This window comes from Acipenser ruthenus, chromosome 13, assembly GCF_902713425.1.
Source record: "Acipenser ruthenus chromosome 13, fAciRut3.2 maternal haplotype, whole genome shotgun sequence".
NCBI lineage: Eukaryota > Metazoa > Chordata > Actinopteri > Acipenseriformes > Acipenseridae > Acipenser > Acipenser ruthenus.
The window spans coordinates 27,468,934-27,489,333 of NC_081201.1; the positions used below are offsets into that span (position 1 = coordinate 27,468,934).

Here is a 20,400-nt window from a genome sequence, read left to right on the forward strand (position 1 = left end):
CAATCAATCATGATGTCAGGATTCGGAACATGAAGTCACATGCAACAGAAACACTGTGAATCATGCCTTATTGTCAGCTCAGATATGTCCTTGTGACATCATCATTATTTTTAACTGTGTGTCAGGTGGTGAAATGTATTTATTACACAGGCTCGAGACACCAGACCCAGCACTGGGTAACTTTTTGCTGGGGTGGGGTACACTGTTGCTTGAGCAAGGTACGTTACCTAGATTGCTCCAGTAAAAACCCAGCTGTATAAATGGGTAATTGTATGTAAAAATAATGTGATATCTTGTAACAGTTGTAAGTCGCCCTGGATAAGGTGTGACTTACAACTGTGCTAATAAATAAATAATAATAATATATAGCTCATCATTAGCCCACCAGCCTGTGTGGCTAGGTTTTAATACTATAAATAGCTGTTACCTTTTCAATGCTAATTCAAAGTCATAGCTTCTCAAAAGCGAGTAATATATTAATTGAATGAAGCGTTACTAAGGTTGGACAAATTTTAATTTTTTTTTTTTTAAACTTTACATTTTTTTTAGTTTTTTCTTTTTTTCTAATATTTTTTTTAATATAATAATTTGTACCTATTGATAATTTTAACTGGCTACCATCTTGCTTGCAGGCCTGTGAGGTTTTTCCATTACCTCTTGTTCATGACTCTTGAGTGATCATGACCTTTAAACACTGTTGACTCCATCTGCTGCATGGTAAAGCACAGCATCAGGTGAAGTCAGTAGAACAGAGCTGAGAGTTATTGCAAACATGAAAAGTTAAGGGAGGGGTAAAACAATGAAATGGCTTCCTAGCCAGGTAGACATCTATTTTGTAATATAGTATATTAAAGGTCCCAGTTGGAAGTCAGTTACAGTGATTTAGACAGCAGATATGACAAACTGGTTTATGGAGGTATACAATTATGGATGTTTCACAGGGGAGCCACCTATCTATGTGAAATTCTGTAGAACAGACTTTATTATCCATCTCCAACTTCCATTAAAGAATTAGAGGGTAATTACTGAGGAATGATAACCCCTTGGAGACTTGTTAGGTCAAAACAGTACAGTCCTGGCTGCCAATGATGGCCCTACACTCTATAGCATTGTTGGTAATCATTTGTATATTGATGTTTTATTTTTTAAATCATATCCCTTTTTTTACTCACCAAACAGAACATATTGCAATTGTATTATTAATTATTTCTTAGCAGACACCCTTATCCAGGGTGACTTACAATTGTTACAAGATATCACATTATTTTTTACATACAATTACATTATTTTTTACACACAATTACCCATTTATACAGTTGGGTTTTTTACTGGCGCACTCTTGGTAAAGTACCTTGCTCAAGGCTACAGCAGCAGTGTCCCGCACCTGGGATTGAACCCACAACCCTCTGGTCAACAGTCCAGAGCCCTAACCACTACTCCACACTGCTGCCCCGTATGTATGCAAAATGTATTAAAAGGTGTGTGTGTGAAATGTTTGTATAAACTGAATTATATTTACAATTGAAGCAATATTTTATGGCAACCTTAGAAGGGGGTATTATAGATTATTGCCATGTTCACAGTTTACCAAGTCCATTTGTCGCCTATACAGTTTAATATAGGATCTAGGACCTTTCTGAAACCAGACACTTTTTTAATTTTATTTTTAACCATGGGTAGGGTGCTTCTACTCATGTGCTGACCACTAACGCCATCTGTTGGCAGTTTATTGAAATTAATTGTATTTAGAAAAGGTAATATTTTGAGTTAAAGGGGGAACATACGGTAAGTCCTACAATAATATGTGCATTTTCTTTTCTTGATACTTGGGGGTAGATGTAAGGATACGTGGAACGTGATTTGTCGGTGCAAAACCCCATTTTGCATCCACAATTATTTGCACTGCGCCTATACTTACATCTGACCTTTGATGTTTTACACATACGGTACATAGGTGATGCCGTGGAGGAGCCTGTAGTGGATATGTAGACACAGACATTTTTTAAATGAGTACACATAAGGGTAGATGTATAGGCGCAGTGCAAATAATTGCTGAAGCAAAATTCTAATTATGGAGCACGAAAATAAATAAATATGTCAGAGGAAGGGCAGCAAAGTCCTCTTGGCGAACAGAAAAGACAAGAAAAGTTTTCTGAGAAGGAGCTGAGCATCCTTGCGGCTGAGGTCACTCAGCATGAAAAGGAGCTGTTTGGAAAAGCCTCAGCCAACATCAGTTATGCTAGTATCCTTAGGAAATGATATGTATAGGCCTGCCCTTTTCAGCATGACATCCATAGATTTGTCTAGCACTCTGGAAAAGGTGGATTGGGCTATCCCTCCAGAAAGGAACCAGAGGCTAAAGCCCCTTTCACACTGGCATGCTCTACCCGGGTTGGAACCTACCCAGGTCAGGACCCGGTGTCATGCAGGTCGGGGTATGTGATTTCACATTGCTTTTGACCTGGGTGACAGACGCAAGTACACAATGCACATATCAATGGAAGCAGCTTGATACCTGGAAGCAGCTTGTTACTGACAGTTCCATCCAAGCTTCTCTGGATTGAACCGTCGGCCCAAACGTTGATTAGAGCAAATGTTTCTTTATCCCTGCTGCAATCTGGCTCATGGTGTGTCTCAATCAAAAAAAATATAGCTAAACAGAAATGTTCCTTGCGGAAGTGAAACCTTCGAACAGACGTTTGTTATTTCGTCGGCTTACGAACGGCCGTCATGCATTTTGTCTCGCTCAACCCGGGTCAAAGCTCAAAGCATGTCTCTGGGACCCGGGTCAACCCGGGTATGACCCAGGTACGTGGTTTCACACTATGCGGGATTGTGACCCGGGTAGCCAGAACCCGGGTCGGGACCCAGGTAGGAGTGCCAGTGTGAAAGGGGTTTAAGTAGTGCAGAGAGCAGCACTTTCACATGTGCAGGGATAGCGGTCCCTAGATTGACGCTGGGGTCTGGCTCATCCCTCAATTCAGGCATTAGGTCAAGGATGACCTGTGGAGTGAGACGCTAATGCTTTAGCAACGCATCCTCCAGCACCGGGGGGCACCTGCAAATCACTTTGTGTGCATCCTTACATCTACCCTATAATAGTGTTCTTATTATTTGTTAAAAATACTTTTTTTTTCAATGTTTGTTGATTAATCAACAAGAACGAAGAAAAGAAGTGATACTAATGTAATACTGGTATATTGCTTTGTTGCTATACTATGAGTATACTTAAGGCCCCTCCAGACCTAATGTAAACTATAAGAAATTACAGAAGCACCAAAACATGTGTTTCGGCGTAAAGAGACAAATGTTTCAGGTCATGCACTGATGAAGATGGAATGTCTGTCTACCCACACAAAGATAGTTTTCCCATAGAGGCTGAAACTGTGGGGGCAGTATTGAGAGCAGCACTGAACCACCACTTTCACATACTACTTTAACTGCCTCTTATTTCAAGCAGCAGCCTGCAATTCTTGCTGTTGCCCAGAGGGGAAAAGGCAAGAGAAGAAAATACAGTACAGTACAGAACACATCCCTAGAACTATTTCCAGGGAAGGTTCTAGAGAAATGACCATACAATGAGTTTAACTGCATTCCTAATAGGGCTGCTATGTGAACACTAAAATAAGGGACACCATCGTTCAAGATGTTTTTGCATGCATCTACTCTTTTCTAGGAGTAGACTTAGAGGCATTTTATCTAGTTTTAATTAATCAAAAACACTGAATCTGAAAATCTGAAAACACAGAGCATCTGATGAATGTGCTAGGGACTGCCTTCTCTCAGAAGAGTGAAATGGAGTCTGGACTGGGTGTGACAGCCCTGCTCAGTCCAGTGCTGACAGCACGGGACTAAAGGTTCAATTAAAAACAGCAATACAGCCAAGCAAAATACGGAACATATCCTGTTCTATATTACCTGGAAACAGAACGTTGCATTTTACTATCAAATAAGGAACACTTAAATATGCAACAGGTGACAACTCTATTGACACCTGAAGAGTAAGTAGTGGGGTTCAGAAAAATAAAGCGTTATACATCATGTTGCTATAATTGTTTAAATAACGTACCTGTAATTTATCTTTTCATTGATAACATAATGACAACTTTTTACACTTATAACTTTAAAATCTGTTTCAAAGTGCTTTTCAAAATAGCCTCTGTAGTGCACTGATGATAGTGTAGGATTATTGCCCACATTGTCAAACAGGTAACAATAACGATCCATGATGTGGTACTGAATAGAAAAGCCAGAGCACTTGCTATGTTTTTTATTTTTTTTTATTTTTATTTTTTTTATCGCTCTTCCTGCAGTGATTTAGAGGACAGATCTCAAACCCCAGTGCACTGGAGCTCATCTCAATCTCAGCCACAAAGCACATCATTTGTGGCTGCAGGTTTTAAACCAGGCTGTTATGAGGTCTACAGAGGGTGTAGTGTCTGGGTATGTTGGGGCTTGAACAAAGTTCTTTATTGTGCCAAAAAAAAGATTTTCCATTTATATAACATTGAAAAACATATGTATTGTTCACTCAGTAGCTTGTGTAGAACTACTGGTATAAATGTACACCTACTCTTATTATAATGTACGTGTGTCACACTTCACACATCTGTGCATATATCTGGAGAACCACTTATCCAATTGTGGCAGTCTGTTTGTCTGTCTGTCTGTCACAAATTTTTATATGTATCTGGAGAGTCACTTATCAAATTATGATTAAACATTTCGTTGCTAAGTCTCATTCTTTACAATTCTGTTCAATTGTTGACATACCTGATGGTCATAAACCTTTTCATCATAGTGATAGCTCTAACTCTGAATTTAAAGCTGGTGGGTTTGATGGTTGTTTATGAAAATATTAAAGACATTGAGGAAGATTGTTTTGTATTTGTTACAAAGATGTATTTAAGAGAAAAGTTTGGTTTCTTTGTTTAGCTCAAATATGTCAGTTTAAATGGAGTGATATGCTGCTGTGTGTAATGGTACAGTTCTAGAAAGTGTTCCGTTACTGTAGCAAGCCAACTCAACATTTTTTTCTTTTCTTTTTTTCTTTGGTCGCTTTAATACAAAAGCTAAAACATGCAAATGTATAAAGCCTATACAAAACGGCAGACTGAGAGCATTGTATTTTAGTTTTGTTCGTTAGGCATATAACTATCATTGGGTTCATGTTTGTAATGTTGGTGAAAATTATTCAAATAGAAATGATGTTCTCTTCTGATGAACAAAGACATGAAAGCAACAGCAACTACAAAGCAAACACAGCTGCAAACGTAATGCATGTACCAAAGAAGTCCCGTGTTTTGTACTCCCTAATAATAAATCACATCCTCACTGGTGGCGCAACGTTGTCTACTGATATTCACGAAACACTGGTAGGCAAAGTGGTTAACATTCTCTACAGAGAAGGAACGCAGCAACCCTTTGAGCACAAATATATTGCCGTATGCAAGATCGTTTCTATGAACCTCCTCTAAACAACATGGCGCCACGGTTTGCAGCTATAGGAGGATTGAGACTAGAAAAACACATCTAAAGCAGAGCAGTAGTTTCTTTAATTTTTTTTTTTATTTCTTTACTTTTTCAGACTGCAATGTGAGATAACCTGGCATTCTGCATAGCATTATATTCTGCAAGCACTCTGGGTTGTAAGTGTGTACATACGCGGCGATGCAGTCGAAGCTTTAGAACAGTTACCAGACTAGCGATGACAGGTTAAGTATACTATAGGCTACTCACCTGTTATGACGAGGACGTTTTTCTGATGGTAGAGCTGTCTGAAGTGACTCCTAGGGAAAAGACAGAATAACTTGATGTCTAGAGAGGAAATTAACTCCAGATACAACAGATGCTGCGGAGAACAAAATGTGCATTAGCATTAGGCATAGTTTCCAATAACGCATGCCCTCGGGGACACATAAAGCAAGATATCTAATTTATTATAGTCAGGGTTAGAGAAATAAGCTCCAAAATGAATGAAGACCATTTTTCTTCCCATCCTCAAGACGAGAAAGAAAGAGAAAAACTGCCTCCAATATTGACTTCTTCTGCATCTCGGGTAAGTGAAAACACGTATTTATGTGTTGGGTTATTTATTTTTTTCTGCTAGTTTAACTAAGAAACTTAGCAATGTATTACATGTAAGTTATGTTTGTGTAATATTCGGAAGGCAACAGAGTACAGCCCATATTAATTTATGGGGAATTAAAAAAGAACAACAGTCAGAGCTTTTTGTTTGTTTGTTAGTTTGCAGATAACAAATTGTAGTTAAATAACTACATAATATTATACTTTACTATTTATAAACAATGCGTTTATTTATTTGTTTATTTAAAAGCTGATTAACGGGGAGTGTAATGAATCAAGTCGTTGTCTGGAAGGGACAAACAGGATGTAAAATGTAAAAATTGCAAAGTACAAAAACAGACTTTGTTTCAGAAAAACTACATTAAATACAATGCTGTGTTGTATTCAATTTATAGGAACAATTACTTTTAATTTTGGATTCTACCATTGTAACACAAAAATAAATCAATAAGATAAGGTTTGAATTTTTTATAATACAACTTTTTCTTGATTTGTGTATCGTTTCTTTTTGAATAAAATAAACACTAATTAAAGAAATATCTTAGAAAGTGTGATAAGCAAAGGGGTATGTTAGCATCTGTATGCCTGTGGTGATTATTCTTTGATGTTTTTAACTGTGAACAATGTCGCTACCAATACCATGCGTGCATTTTATATGATTTTCAAATGCGGACTTTGATTGAACCACCAGATCTCTTTTCTTTAGATCTATTTACAGCATGCATTGTTTTTCACGTTCACCATTGTCAGAAAGCCCCCTTTCCACCAGCCCCATTTTGTCCTACATCAGTTAGAAAGAACTGTCACTGCTTCAGCTGAGAAAATCAGTTTGAATTGGGCAAGTTCTGTGCGCTCAAAACCAGATTCATTACTGGTAGAAGTAGTGTCCGAACCCGAGGGATCTGCTATGGGATTAAATAAAAATACGCACAGTAGGGACGTGTTTTTTTTTTATATAAAAGCCTTTTTAAAGCCTTTTTAGCACAGACAGCAACCTGTTTACTGTATAGGAACCATGTTGTGTAGCTAGTTGCAATGTCCAAGTTTCTTGCATATTTACCAGTACCATCTGTATTATGCAATTCAGATTCTCAAACGTTTTCACAGAAGCCTGCAAAGACAATTGTTGGCATTCAGCTGCAAACAGATGTTGTTTTTTAGGAGCCTCCCCTTTGGTTGCCTTGGTTTCTAAGGGCATAAAAAACATGTTTAAATACAAATTGTATTATCAATTACTTATTGTCATAGAAAATACAATGTTCTTTTTCTTTCTTTCACATTGTTCACATTGATTTTGTTTCAAGTACATGTTATGTGAAAAATGTAAGGTAGATTCCTCCAGTTTCTCAGATGGCTTGGTCCCCATTATTCAATAGACCTGCTGCTTTAAACTCTTTCAATACTAAGTAACTCATTTATCATTTCATTGTATTATTAAAAAAAAACAAAAAACAAAAAAAACACAATACCCATGAGCAGGACCAATTCACTGATCTGTTGTGTTGAGTGAATCTTTTTCCCCAAAATCTCTTTAGAGGTAAGCAATGTTAAAATAGTTAAAAACATGGTTTATGCCTTTTGTCAACTAATTATCATTATTTTGTACATTAATTTCCCATCTATTTAAAATGAAAACCCAAGGATAAAAGCATCACTCATTTCCAGGGGAATTAGCTGTTATTTTTAAACAAATCCTTTCCTTTGGTACAGTAATAACAGTTATCAGCTGCTAATCATTCAGCTATAAATATTAACACTCTAAATATTTAAGCCTTTTCTGACTCTAAATGGAATGTTGTTTACTTTGTAAAGGCTGATAACTGACTTGCGGCAGATGAGGCTCTGTTGCTTTGAAAATATGATTCTGAAAACTGCCTATTATTTTAGGATATACCCTAAACTATAAAATAACAATTTCTGCATGTCTGTTCTGTTTGCCTGCATCACAGGTTGATGATATTTGAATTATCAGAGTACAGTAGACTTGCATTATAAAAAATAAAAAAAAGATTACAAAAGCCCTTCTAACAGGCATTGTTGAGTGATTCCTGTTATCGGACTACTATACAAGGTAGTTTTTTTGGCTTGGTATTACAGAATCCCAGTACGACAAGCAACTTTACCGTACCGTATTTACATGCGTAACAAGCTGAACGCAAACCATTAATTGTGTGGTTCTCAGAAAAGTGTCTTGCACAAAAAGGACCAATCTCCCGCGAGAAGTGTTTATTTTATTTTTAGCTGGTATAATATTACCTCATCTTCCACCCAGGATTCAACAATATTTGTAACATCACTATGGCAGGCTATTGATTGAGGTAACTGAGTGTGTTTAAAGCTATAAAGTAAGATGATTCAGGACAGGACAGTCCTGTCTTAAAAAATAATCTGTGCTCAGTCCATTTTCTTTGAGTGGCTGTTAATTCCTGATATGTTTTGGGGTAAACTGACAGTAGATTTGCAGCCCCCATACAGTGTCTCATTTTTTTTAAAATGGAATGCTCTAACTTTTAGTTTCCACATGTGCTTGTTTAGCCTACTATCTTGGTGCAGTTACCAATTTAATTTTGGAGATATCTCTCAAAATGCATTTTAAAAAGGAAAGTGTAAGTGTGAGCTACTTTTTTCCAAGAATAGAGGCAGGCATTTACATTCAAGCAAATTGCTAGTTTTGGCAAGCATTTCGCCTTTTACAAGACCAATGAAAAAGAGAGTTGTAATGCTGATTTGAGCCAACAGAAAGGAAATTATGTAATCCAGAGCATAACAAACACACAAAACCCAGTAATTCGGAACATTGACAAACCGAGGAGACCGTGTGGTGCAGTACAGAGCAGTGTGAAGCAGAAGACTTATGGTTTGCAATGAATTGAATATGCTTTTTCTGACAAGAACATAACTTTAATTTGGTTAATCAACCCATTGCAGCAAACAGAAATGTTACAAACAGATAAAGTAAATAATGTGGGAATTAAAATACAGTTTTAATATGCTGTGCAAAAGCACTGACCCCTTAAAAATGACAGCTGTATTGTTGTGAATTTCTCAGTAATCCTTGGGTGCTGGGTAACCTGTTCCTTGAAGTGGCAGTTTAAGTGTCCTTACTATATAATTGTCAGAATGATGCTTTGTAACCAATTCTGGCATCTTATAATATGCATAAAAAGGAAAGTGTATATGGTCTAGATTTGCATATATTAATACCTGTTTAATATTCTATTAGTAGTGTTTGAAATAGCAGGTAATTTAAACTATAAAGTCTATGTTTTTTTTTTTTTTTTATATATATACAGTATGTATTTGTACTAGATCGCATTAGATTACCATAACAGTTCAAGGTAAGGAGTCCTTTTATCTTAGAGAGCATTTTCCATTAGGCAATGACCACTCTGCTTGGAATCTGAGTGGCTAAAATCTCTCAGGTTCATGAAAAAATAAAGAAATAAAGCCTTTTATTTTCATGTCAGCTGTTAAGCATATGCTTACGGTAACTTTGCTTTCCACTCACCTTTTCAGCTTCCTCTTGTCAAGATGTCAAAGCCTGCTGTCTAAAACGTGGCACAGTTACAGATTACAGTCTATAGTGGTTCAGAAAGCCTTTCCTGGACAATCACAGGAAAGAAAAAAAAAAGATTGTCGAACGCGCACCATGGCAATATTGGAAAGCTTTCAAACTGCAGTTCTTTGTTTGGCATTCTTGTAATTGGCCAATTTTCTATACCCAAGTAACCTGCCACTCACACTTTTAAGTCCTCTGGGTTGACATATCTTAGCCTTCATATATATATATATATATATATATATATATATATATATATAATACTGTATTGTAAAATAATATTATTTAGCACTTTTATAGATCTTGAATAATGATTTCCCGCACCAAGAAGCCGTCAAAGAATCTTTGAGAGCAATTTTGGACAGTTGCAGGGTTGGAATTTGAAGGATTTATAGGTTGTAAATAACAAAAAAAACACTTGGTATGTTCTGACTCTAAAAGACTGTGCTATAGCAGATTGAAGGCTTACAGCAAAATGTCAAGCAAGTACTGTACATATGCTGTGTCAAACTTATTTGTATCAATATAAAATCATTGGCTATAATAGTTGAATAATAACTGTCTGGGACATCCCAAATTAAGTACCACTATAGCTTTAAACCCTATGGCATTGTTGATCAAACATTACTAAAGTGAATCAGAGATCTTCCAATGTGTACCTTACGTGCCATCAAAGCTTTCTGCATCATTACTCTATAATAGCTATCACAACAAAACAATGACATAGCTATTTACTGGATCTAAACTGGGTGTACTAAAATAGAATGTGTATTTGTATTTATTTCATTCACATAACATGTTTCTGATGTAGGTGCATATCAGAAGAACAATATGAAATATCTTATACCTGAAATGGGAACTTTAGTAGGATGATCAAATGTGAGCAAATACATTAGTAAACAAAATTGTAATTCATATTTGTGTACCCAGAGAAGACTGAAGTAGCCAGATACCTTTGTTATAGACTAATACATCATTCACACGGTGTGGAACAATGGTAGACGCTTAAAGGGGTTTATTGTTGTGGACCCCAGTGACCTTAGTAATTGTATTTGTTAAAGAACCTGGGGAAAGCCTCCCTCGACTACATTTTCAACAACCCCTCTTGAGGTTAAGGACTTCTGTATGTAGAAAAAAATAGCATAAACTATATTTAATATAAAGTTTAAGTAGTATTTTTCACTCAAGAAAAAAAAGTTGTCCAAATGTGCAAGGTGCATGAACAGTAATATTTAACAAGGTGCAGTGCTAACATTTATCCGCACATGTTATAAACTGCGTGACCAGTGTTGAACAGGTCTTTGGAGGTTTTTTTTTTTTTTTTTTTAAATTAAAAGCCAACCTCAGTATCCTGCAATATTTGATGCAAGGAATGTTTGTTCAAAAGGGTTTTTAGGTGATGTTGTTTGTGTTGGATAAAGCTATTCCCTACTGCATTTACAAAAACATAAAATTAATAAATGTTGGTGTGCCACTTATGTGTATGTTTGAAATTAAATGTTTGATCTTTGCACGGCAGGGTACAGACAGAGCAACAAAAAGCCACTTCACCTTCAGTAGTTTCATCTCAACCATCAACCAGAAGAAAGAAGCAGCGAGTAGTCGGAATCTGGCATCACATCTTGTCAAACAAAATGGTAAAAGTGGTAAGAAAATGTGCCTTATGTCTTACATTTGTTGGACAGCTGCTGAATCTTATTCTGTTGAATCCAGGATCAACTACTGATGATTTGTATACAGTGTGTTTTTTAATCTTATTGTGAGCACTACTGTTTTTGGTGATGTGATTGGCAACACTGGAAACTGAAGTCTGTTTAACATAAAATTTATAACATAATTAAGCTGGAGGTCACCGCTTTCTTGAGGATGAAGGAGCCGTTCAGTCTTCATGCACAAACCAGAGTCCATCTTTTTAGATTGCCAAGGTCCTCATTGCTACAGTAGTTGTGCCAGATTGTGTGGTTGTTTTGTGAGGAGGGCTACTGGCTGTAACAAGCTCTTTATGTGTGTTTCTTTACCTTAAAGGTTTCTGTTGGGAAAGGGTCTTCTCCTTTGAGACACATGTAAGCAAAGTAGTAAGCTTGCCACTTGCCACGAGTGACATTTGGCCTGAGAAAATGGATTATTTTCTTACCGATTCAACACTTATCATTGTTTATGCCACTTAAAACATTTCTTCCTAATTGATACTTGTTCGATAATGAGATTCAATTGATTGTTAATTTCGTAATTGGATTTGGTTTTTGCTTTTTTGTTAAGCTCAGTTCAAACAGTTAAAATGTTTGTCTCTCATATTGTGAGAATGTTGTCATTGGTTACTCTGAGTACTATGTTTAAGATGTAGAACATGAAAGTGACATTAGAAAAATAAAAATGCAAAAAAACAAAGGAATGTGAACCAGGAACGGGGAGTAAAGTTATTGATCGTTTTCCCAAACCTAAAATAGATGAAGACCTAAATATCATTGCCAGTGATTGGTTTTCAAGTACTGAGGCAAAATGTAAGTGGGCTGTAAGCTTGTTTGAACAGTGGTTGAATGAAAGAAATGCAAAAGCTGGGTTTAAATCAAATGTCTGTGTAATTAATGGAGATTTATTAAGAGATAATGAAATTGCTATTGTTCTTGAACTTGTCCAGAAGATATGTGAAATAAAAAAAGGAGAAGGTGTTTATGTGGACATGAATTTGTAATTATGTATTTTAAAAAAAAAACATTATGTTAATATATAATTGTTACTTTTAGAAAAAAATATGAAGTGCTAAACTGAAATCGCAAGCCCTTTTCTAAGTGTTACATGTGAAATGTGTAACCCTATAATGAACTAATTGTTGAAACGATTGTTGCATACTGAAATGGTATTCACTTTTCTGTTGAATTTATCTGACTGTGGATTTGTAGCACAAACTGTGGATTCGTTAATAAACAGTGTATCTGCCCCACACTCCCCTTCTCTTCAAAGCCACACAGCCGCTTTTAGTTAGAAGATTCGTAGATTTAATCAATCAAAAGATCACAGGGTGATGTCACAGAAATGTTTTAAACATTGAAAAGCACCCTGCCCACACATGTACAAAAGCCACTAGTATACAGAATTATATCAAGCAGTAAAAAATGTAAATGCTCAGATCTTAAAAAAATACTTGTATTACTTCCCTTTCAAGAACTTCAAAGCAAGACTTTTTAACAACTTATTTGAATTTCAAACTGACACAATTCAGCTTCTTTGAATTCATTAGGCTCCCTTTATACACCAAAGTGTTTTGTTTTTCTCTACAGACAAAAGGAAACACCTATAATGAACATACTTTAATAAAACTGGCATAAGGCTATTTGGGTCACAGGCTTCAATCCTTTTCAAAGGACCCCTCGGATCTTTAGTGTTTACTAACACGATTATTTTCTGAAGGGTTTTAATCAGTAGTTTAGTTTGTGTTGGACGAAGATGTTCCAGACTGCATTGAAGAGCTGGAGTTTCCATGGCAACATATGTATGTCATTCTTATAGGAACTGTAATTTGAAAAGCATTTCTGTTTGTATTTGTTTATACATGCCATACATTGGTATGGCAAAATGCAAACACTGCTTTATTATTAAATATAATCTGGCAAAGACGTCCCTAACAAAGAAATATATTTTAAAAACATATTGAAAAAAATATGATGCTTATTGTAGACTTCTGGTGATACAGCAGATTATTTTTCATGTTGTGCTTTCTGTTTTATTTTTATCTTATGGCAGTGAGAGAGCTGCCTCCCATCTGTCCTGATGTACGACAAAAACAACGCCTCTCCATCGAGACTCTCCCCCCAGAGATGAAGGCTCCTATCCCCCCAGAGCCTGTCATTCCAATCCGCACTAAGACAGTCAAAGAGTTTCAGTAAGCCCATGCTATGCTCAATACCCCTTTCACTAATACTTTCACTAAAACTTAGAGTCATGCAACTTGAAGCAATAGCTCTTATCATAAGCGTCTGTTTATATTGTTTATTCTAGTAGCCTGGATTTACTAATATTACTGTTTTTTTTTTTTAATTATTACCATAGATTTTGTAATCTCTGACACGGTGTGCTGTTTATTTTACTGCCTCTCACATTCTTTGACATGCACCATCTTGACACTCTGGACTCTCTGCACTGAAGCATAATCTCCGAACACAAACAGCTATGCCCAGGCTTTGAAACGTACTACCCAAAGACATAAGAAATGTTAACTTCCTTTTGTTGTTTAAGTTCTTAGCTTAAAATCTATTTATTCATACCTATGACTAACGGTGTTGAGATTGTGGGCAGAGTTTCTTTTGCATGAAAGTTGCTATATATGTCTGAACTGGTTTTGTTGTAATATTAACTTATTAGACAACATCATATTTTAACTTAGGTCCTAACCATCTGCATGTCATTTTGTTCAGGAGAATTTGCTGAAGAGGTTTAGTTCAATGTAGTCATAATGGTGTAATTGCTGAACAGACAGGAAGTAGCATTTTTGTTATTTTATGCTACTTTGTTAAAGACGTTATTATAAATGCATGGCCTTTTTGGGGGGCGCTGGATTCACTGTAGTTGTATAAAAAAAAATCCTTTGAAGTAATTTCCTCTGAATAATGATGATGATGATGTCACCACAACATATGTGACAGACTAGGGAAGACTCAAACATCTTAAGTATTGTAATTGTAAACAAAACAAGGCTTGTTTTATAAGATATAATAATCTAAATATTCAATTCAATATGTTCTGTGTTCCAGGGAGGATATGGAAAAAGCAAAGACATCAGGGGACTGGACATCTGTGCATGATTTCTACCTCACTACATTCGACTCCTTTCTGGAAGTGAACGCAGCTTTTAAGGTATGGACAATCAGAGTTACAGTAGGTATTTTCAGCATTCAATTTTTTATCTTTTCTAATATTTATTGTGGTCTTCTACTTGATTGAATATTAATTACACATTTGAGGTACTCTGAGCTTTCTTGGCTTAGATATGATGCATACTACATTCCATTTAAAACCAATGTCAGGCATATTTAAAGCCAACTTGCTTTAAAATCTAAACAAAGCCATATAAGCAGCTAAATCTAGAGGTTGAATAGCTGCCCACAGAATATGACCTCATAACTGGCAGTGATTCACTGTTAATTCCACAATCTGCTCCAATTTAAAAAAAAAAAAAATCTAATAGGATTTATCGGTCAAAAATAAGCCTAGAGAAAATAGCTTTTATCATTCATCACCACATGTATTAAAAATAACAATGTGTTTTTCTTTCAGAAAGATGCAAATGCTCCATTTAACACCATTGAAGATTCAGGGATTAATACCAAATTTCTAAATGCTGTTTATGATTCCATACTTAGTACCGTAAGTAAAGAAAAAAAATCAACATATGCCATATATTTCATACAAACTTACGCCAATGTGCTATATTTGGGTGCAGAGAGCGATATTGTATTTCATTATTGCTGTATGGATTGTATTTTTAATTATAATGTATTAAAGAGGTTTTCTCTTTACAGGAAGGTTTTAAAAATCGCTAACCAAAATAAATGGAGAAATATTTCCATGTGTATTTAAATAAATGTGTAATGGAACAGGGAAACAAAGTCATATGTATTTAAATACTATATTTTATGAAGCTATACCAAACAATGTAATTAACACTACATGTAAAGGTGACATTTCATATGTTATGTTTTATGTTATTATAAAATAACATAAAACTAGCAAGAAAATTTAGCCACCTGCAACTAAAAACGCTTTCTTGGTTTTATTCCTCTCAGACATGTTCCCTTACATTGCTGTCCTTCAAAATATGAATCTCTTAGTTTAAAATGATGTATATATATATATATTTTTTTTTTCTTCATTTGTAGCCACCGGACACACAAAAAGCTGTGCTGAAGGGCATCATTAACAGTTTATTAAGAGAATGGAAAGGGTATGTATTAAACATTCTGAATATGTACTTGCTACTGTTGTTAAGTTAGTGCTCTGGTATAAAATAGAAAATGGTAAAGATTCAGCAACAATAGCAGCACCAACCATTTTCTTATATTCAACTACACTGTACAGGAAAGGGAACCGAATAAGTCTGGCTCATGCTTAAGCCTTTAAAAACAGTGCTCCCTCGCTGTAACGTGGGTCTCAGGGTCACACAATAGGAGCTTTATAACTGAAGAGCGTTATAAACGGGGGAGGGGGTGGGGTGCGCCGCGGAACACATAACAGCACACATCTGACTAAATTACAAAATAAAATATCTCCCTCTCTATAATGCATATATAGTGAAACAAAAATGTAACTGTCCGTGAATTAACCATGCATAAAGCACCATGTAGTCAACGCATTTTTTTTTACAAAAAAAAAAGAAATAAAGGTCACATTCCCACTTGTGGATCATTTTAATTAGCAGTTTTTAAACTATAAATAGCCTGGCTAAATGGTAGTTTGAAGCAACAGACAAGCAAACCAAGTGTGAGGAGGAGAGCGGGTTGGGTGAGGGGATGAGGGAATGGGCTCGCCCCAGGTTCATCTGCCGGAGCGGGGCTGAAGTGAAGCTGAAGCGTCTCGTCTCCTGGAGAAAGCTGCAGCTCCTCTTGCAGAAAAAAAGTAAATACATTAGGAAAGATAACCACGTAATAGGCCTAATATTTATTTAGTTGTAAAACGAATGCCGAGTAAGATGTCTGTGTTATAAAATGCCAGCACAGCTTTTCTTCAGATACTGTATCAAAAGGGAGAGACAGAAATGGAAGATAGACTGAGATGTTGTTAATAGTTTGAACAACATCTATACTGTATTTACTGTAGACATATTGTATGAATCACTAGTATAGGGAATTGGGGGACATGCTGTAGTGTTATATCCGAGGCGCGTTATAATCGAGAGCCTTAGAGTGAGGGAGCACTGTATATCATTATGTTGTGTGTGATAAATAAATTGGACAGGCAATGTGATGTTCCATATTCTTTAAGCTATAAGTCCCATAGTCTTTAAGCTATAAGATATTGAAATACAATTGTCTTGATGTTTTCTGGGTATGTGTCCCCTTACAGGCACTGTTTGTACAGTATATCTAAGACCCAGCATGTAATAAAAGGCAAAAGTCTGGCACGTAAGCTTTTGTGGTTTACTGAGACTAAAATAGCTAATAATTAATGTCTGAAGGGCATGACTCAGCCTTACCCTTAATGAGTAACTTTCCCTATTTGCCAGTCTGTCAGAGCAGACAGGAGGGAAGTCAAAACAACTAGCTGTGACAGAAGTTAGGTGCCATAATGGTTAAATCCAGTTAATTTTATGCTACTAGAAACATGGGTTAAAATCTATCAACAAGTTATATTACAGTAGCTGGGGAGAGCTCTGCATATTTACAGAGCAAAGGAACCATTTAATTTAACTCAATTATAAATCCTCTTTATTGTTTTTCTTTTCAAATGCATGGGTTCTCAATGACCTTCATATTATATTTAAATGTATTTGTTTTGGAAAGTATAAAGAATTCCTTTCTTATTACCACCATATTGAGGATTTAAAAGGCCTATACAGCTTAACAGCTTGGCACAAGGTTGGAGAAATGATGTCATAATATTAACAGTAATACTGCCAGTCTTTAACTCTGTACATGTAGAACCCCACTTGTGTCTTCCCCCCATATTATAAGCATTGTAACAGGCATGGTGAATCCGGTTAAACCATGCCCACTGCACGGAATAGAACGGGGATCAAAGTAAACCACAAAGCTACTGCAGTAAGCTTTCATTAGGGGAGGTCGACGTTGGTTTTAGGTCATCGTTTGCTTTATTTAGAATTCAAGGTTCATGTACATCCTTGTCAGTTGTCTAATTCTACCGCATTGTATAATTGCATTTTTTTTTTTTTCAGTGCTCGGACTAAAGATGACCTTAGAGCTTACTTTACACTTGTACAGGTAATGAGAAATAGTTTAAAAATAAAATGTTGGCTGACTTTTAGTCATAGGTCAGCCAGAAAACCTTCAAATATACATACATAACTACATAACTGAATACATACATACATACATACATACATACTAGTGTTTAATTTCCTTGTCTTTTCAATCATTTTATTAATCTGCAGTATTGTAAATAAATAACCACAGAAGTCACAGCTTTAGTGCTAAGTAGTTAACATTGGAATGTTATTTCTGTGTACCGTTGCTAAAAAAACATACATTCTACTTCTATAAGCCTCTAATAACCAGAAGACACATCTTGTGTCAGACAGCTCCAATGTGAGCAAAATGTATTTCATATAAAAAAAAAAAAAAAAAACATGTACCAGTGGTTTTAAGAGTAAATATTATTATTATTATTATTATTATTATTATTATTATTATTATTATTATTATTATTATGTACCTTTTGTGGTAATACATACATTATATTTTTACAAGACATCAGACGATATTAAAATGAAAACAGGATAAAACAGCATACTGATGTTTTTTAATCCCTGGTGAATGATGACAGCAGTGGAAGTTTTCTACACGAGGCCAAAGTTTATCAAGTTTTATAGTAATTCTTAACTAGCCAAGCTCTGATGATTATTTTCTGCAACAGCCTTGTAACTCAGTTCTTCTGTATTAGGCTTCTAGATATAGAGACTGTCCTATGTTAAATCAACTCATCAAGTATGAATTATATCTGCATACACAAGACATTCAAATTTCACAAAGCATAAATCTATCTAATATGTGATAACTTTCAGCAGTAGTCCTAGGATTAGTGTAAAGCCTTCATTTAAGTAAATGCAATCGCCAAAGTCCGGAAATTATTTAACTGAGTTTGAAGTTGAAAAAGTTCCAGGGTTGTTATTACAAGTGACAATAACTTAGTAGAACAGTATTTTGTCCGAGCACAGTGATTTATTATAGTCCTATCCAAAAGGTTCAGTGGTTTGTCATCCTGTCACTACTACCCCCCCCCCCCCCCCTAGTGGTTTCAATGTTATTGTCTCAGATAAAAATGCAGTACTGTAAAAACACATGACAGCTTTTATCAGCTTCAAAAGCAGGAAGTAGTGTAATAAAGGGGCATGAGTAGTTTTGGTTGCTTTACAAAAAAAAAAACTACTTTCCATATAACGTGTTGTGAAATGCACACAAACTGCTAAAAATCTTTGGGTTCTGTCCATATTGCTGCCCCAGCCGGGATAGACAGTCATTTTCTCTGTGGGACAGTAAACGACAGATAATCATTACATGAATAGAAGAGCTTTACTATATACAGTATATATATAGGGCATTTTCCAAGAAATGAAACAAATACAGATTGTATTAGTGAAATAAAATGCTCTAGACGAGCACTTTTAAATGAATCTGTATGTCTGGACTGTGCTTGACATTGCTTCATGTTTCACTTGTGACTGTCCAGACTGAGTTATTTAATTAAACGCTGTGCATTCATTTTGTAGAATCCTCAGTACACAAGCACGTCAACGTATGTCATCTTCGCACACTTGCTGAGACAAATAGCCACCTTGGCTGAAGCTGACCACCATTTCTTAGTTCACTGGTTTAAAAAGTAAGTTGTTTTTACACTGTTCGCATCTCCAGTACTACAGTAATGTCTGTATCATACTCATTGTCAAACTAAACTAATGGTCCTATTAAAAAAAAAACTTTAAAGGACTGCTGGTTTAGGAATGTTTTTTGAAGTATGTACTGTATATAAACATCCTACGTTGAAATGCTTCAAAATGAAAACTGTGAAACCCTCTTTTGAATAGGAACCCAAGGTTTGTAGCACACAAAACCCCTTTCACCTTTAGCAGAGAGGGCTTATTGTTTATTGTCATTTTTCAATGCACTGTTTAACTCGCAAACGTAAAAAAAAACATTCCTTTAAGTTTTGTGAATAGGGCCCTATCATCTCATGATATGAACCAGTCCACAAAACTTGTTCAATTACTTTTTAAAGCCCAATTCAATGTATTTAGTCAAGTTTGCAGTTCATGAAACCTCTTTCAGTTGTTTTACAGAGGGTCTGAAGTGTATTCTTGTTTTATTCAAAGAATGTTTTTATTAATACTTTTTTGTCTTGGATCAAGAATACCTAAACTTATATGCGTTTGATGATGTTAATTAAAATATACCAGTATTCCCACACTTTTTAGTAGTATATATAACAGTTTTTTTTTTTTTTTTTAGAATAGGTTGAGATACATTTGAAATGATGTATTTGATTATGTGAACATAGAAAAAACTGTATGGCTCTTACATCAGTTTTACTAAACTGACGATTTGTATTGAACTTTTGCATTTGGTTTCTTTTTTCGCATTCCTGCCGGCTAGGCACCATGAAATTAATGTTTTATTCGTTCCTCAATATTCTGTGACATTTTTTTGTGCACAGTAATGGTTTGTTTCTACTGGTGCTCAAAACACCTTTTATAAAACAAGAAAAAAAGAATGCACTGTTTTCAAAGAAGAACTTTTATAATACAATATATCTTGCCTGTTTGTCAGGTTGGCTGATTAATTGCATTGTTGCATTTGTTTCCTAGGCTTTCTCAGAGGAGGTTCAAACAGCTGGTTGACAGATTGCTACAGTTCATATCCCTGCGACTCTTTCCAGCAAAATCTGAGGAGCTTCCACCAATGGGGAAATGCACCTGGTGGAATCCTTCAGCAACCAAAGTCCTTGCTTTACTCAGTGAGTGTTTACCATATTAATACTTTGAAATGTATGTAAGTAACATATTTAGAAAATATTTAGAGTCTCTTGCCATT

The 20,400-nt window shown here is 35.6% G+C and overlaps 1 protein-coding gene across 4 annotated transcripts in view; it reads left to right on the forward strand.

Annotated features, from left to right (window-relative positions):
• The first annotated feature begins 5,382 nt into the window (after positions 1-5,382).
• LOC117417846 (probable E3 ubiquitin-protein ligase HECTD2) overlaps positions 5,383-20,400 on the forward strand; it is a 34,565-nt gene continuing 19,547 nt past the window's right edge. For 2 of the 4 annotated variants that reach the window (XR_009306750.1, XM_034030224.3), the window contains exons 1-9: positions 5,384-6,058; positions 11,166-11,292; positions 13,388-13,526; positions 14,395-14,497; positions 14,918-15,007; positions 15,520-15,584; positions 17,532-17,577; positions 19,083-19,192; positions 20,175-20,323. Coding sequence is in view for 3 of the 4 variants with exons in the window: in XM_034030224.3 (XP_033886115.1) it covers positions 5,972-6,058; positions 11,166-11,292; positions 13,388-13,526; positions 14,395-14,497; positions 14,918-15,007; positions 15,520-15,584; positions 17,532-17,577; positions 19,083-19,192; positions 20,175-20,323 (916 nt within the window). In the remaining variant the exon portion in view is untranslated. Of the gene's footprint in view, positions 6,059-11,165; positions 11,293-13,387; positions 13,527-14,394; positions 14,498-14,917; positions 15,008-15,519; positions 15,585-17,531; positions 17,578-19,082; positions 19,193-20,174; positions 20,324-20,400 lie in introns of all 4 variants that reach the window. The other 2 variants (XM_034030226.3, XM_034030225.3) reach the window with 2 other exon arrangements.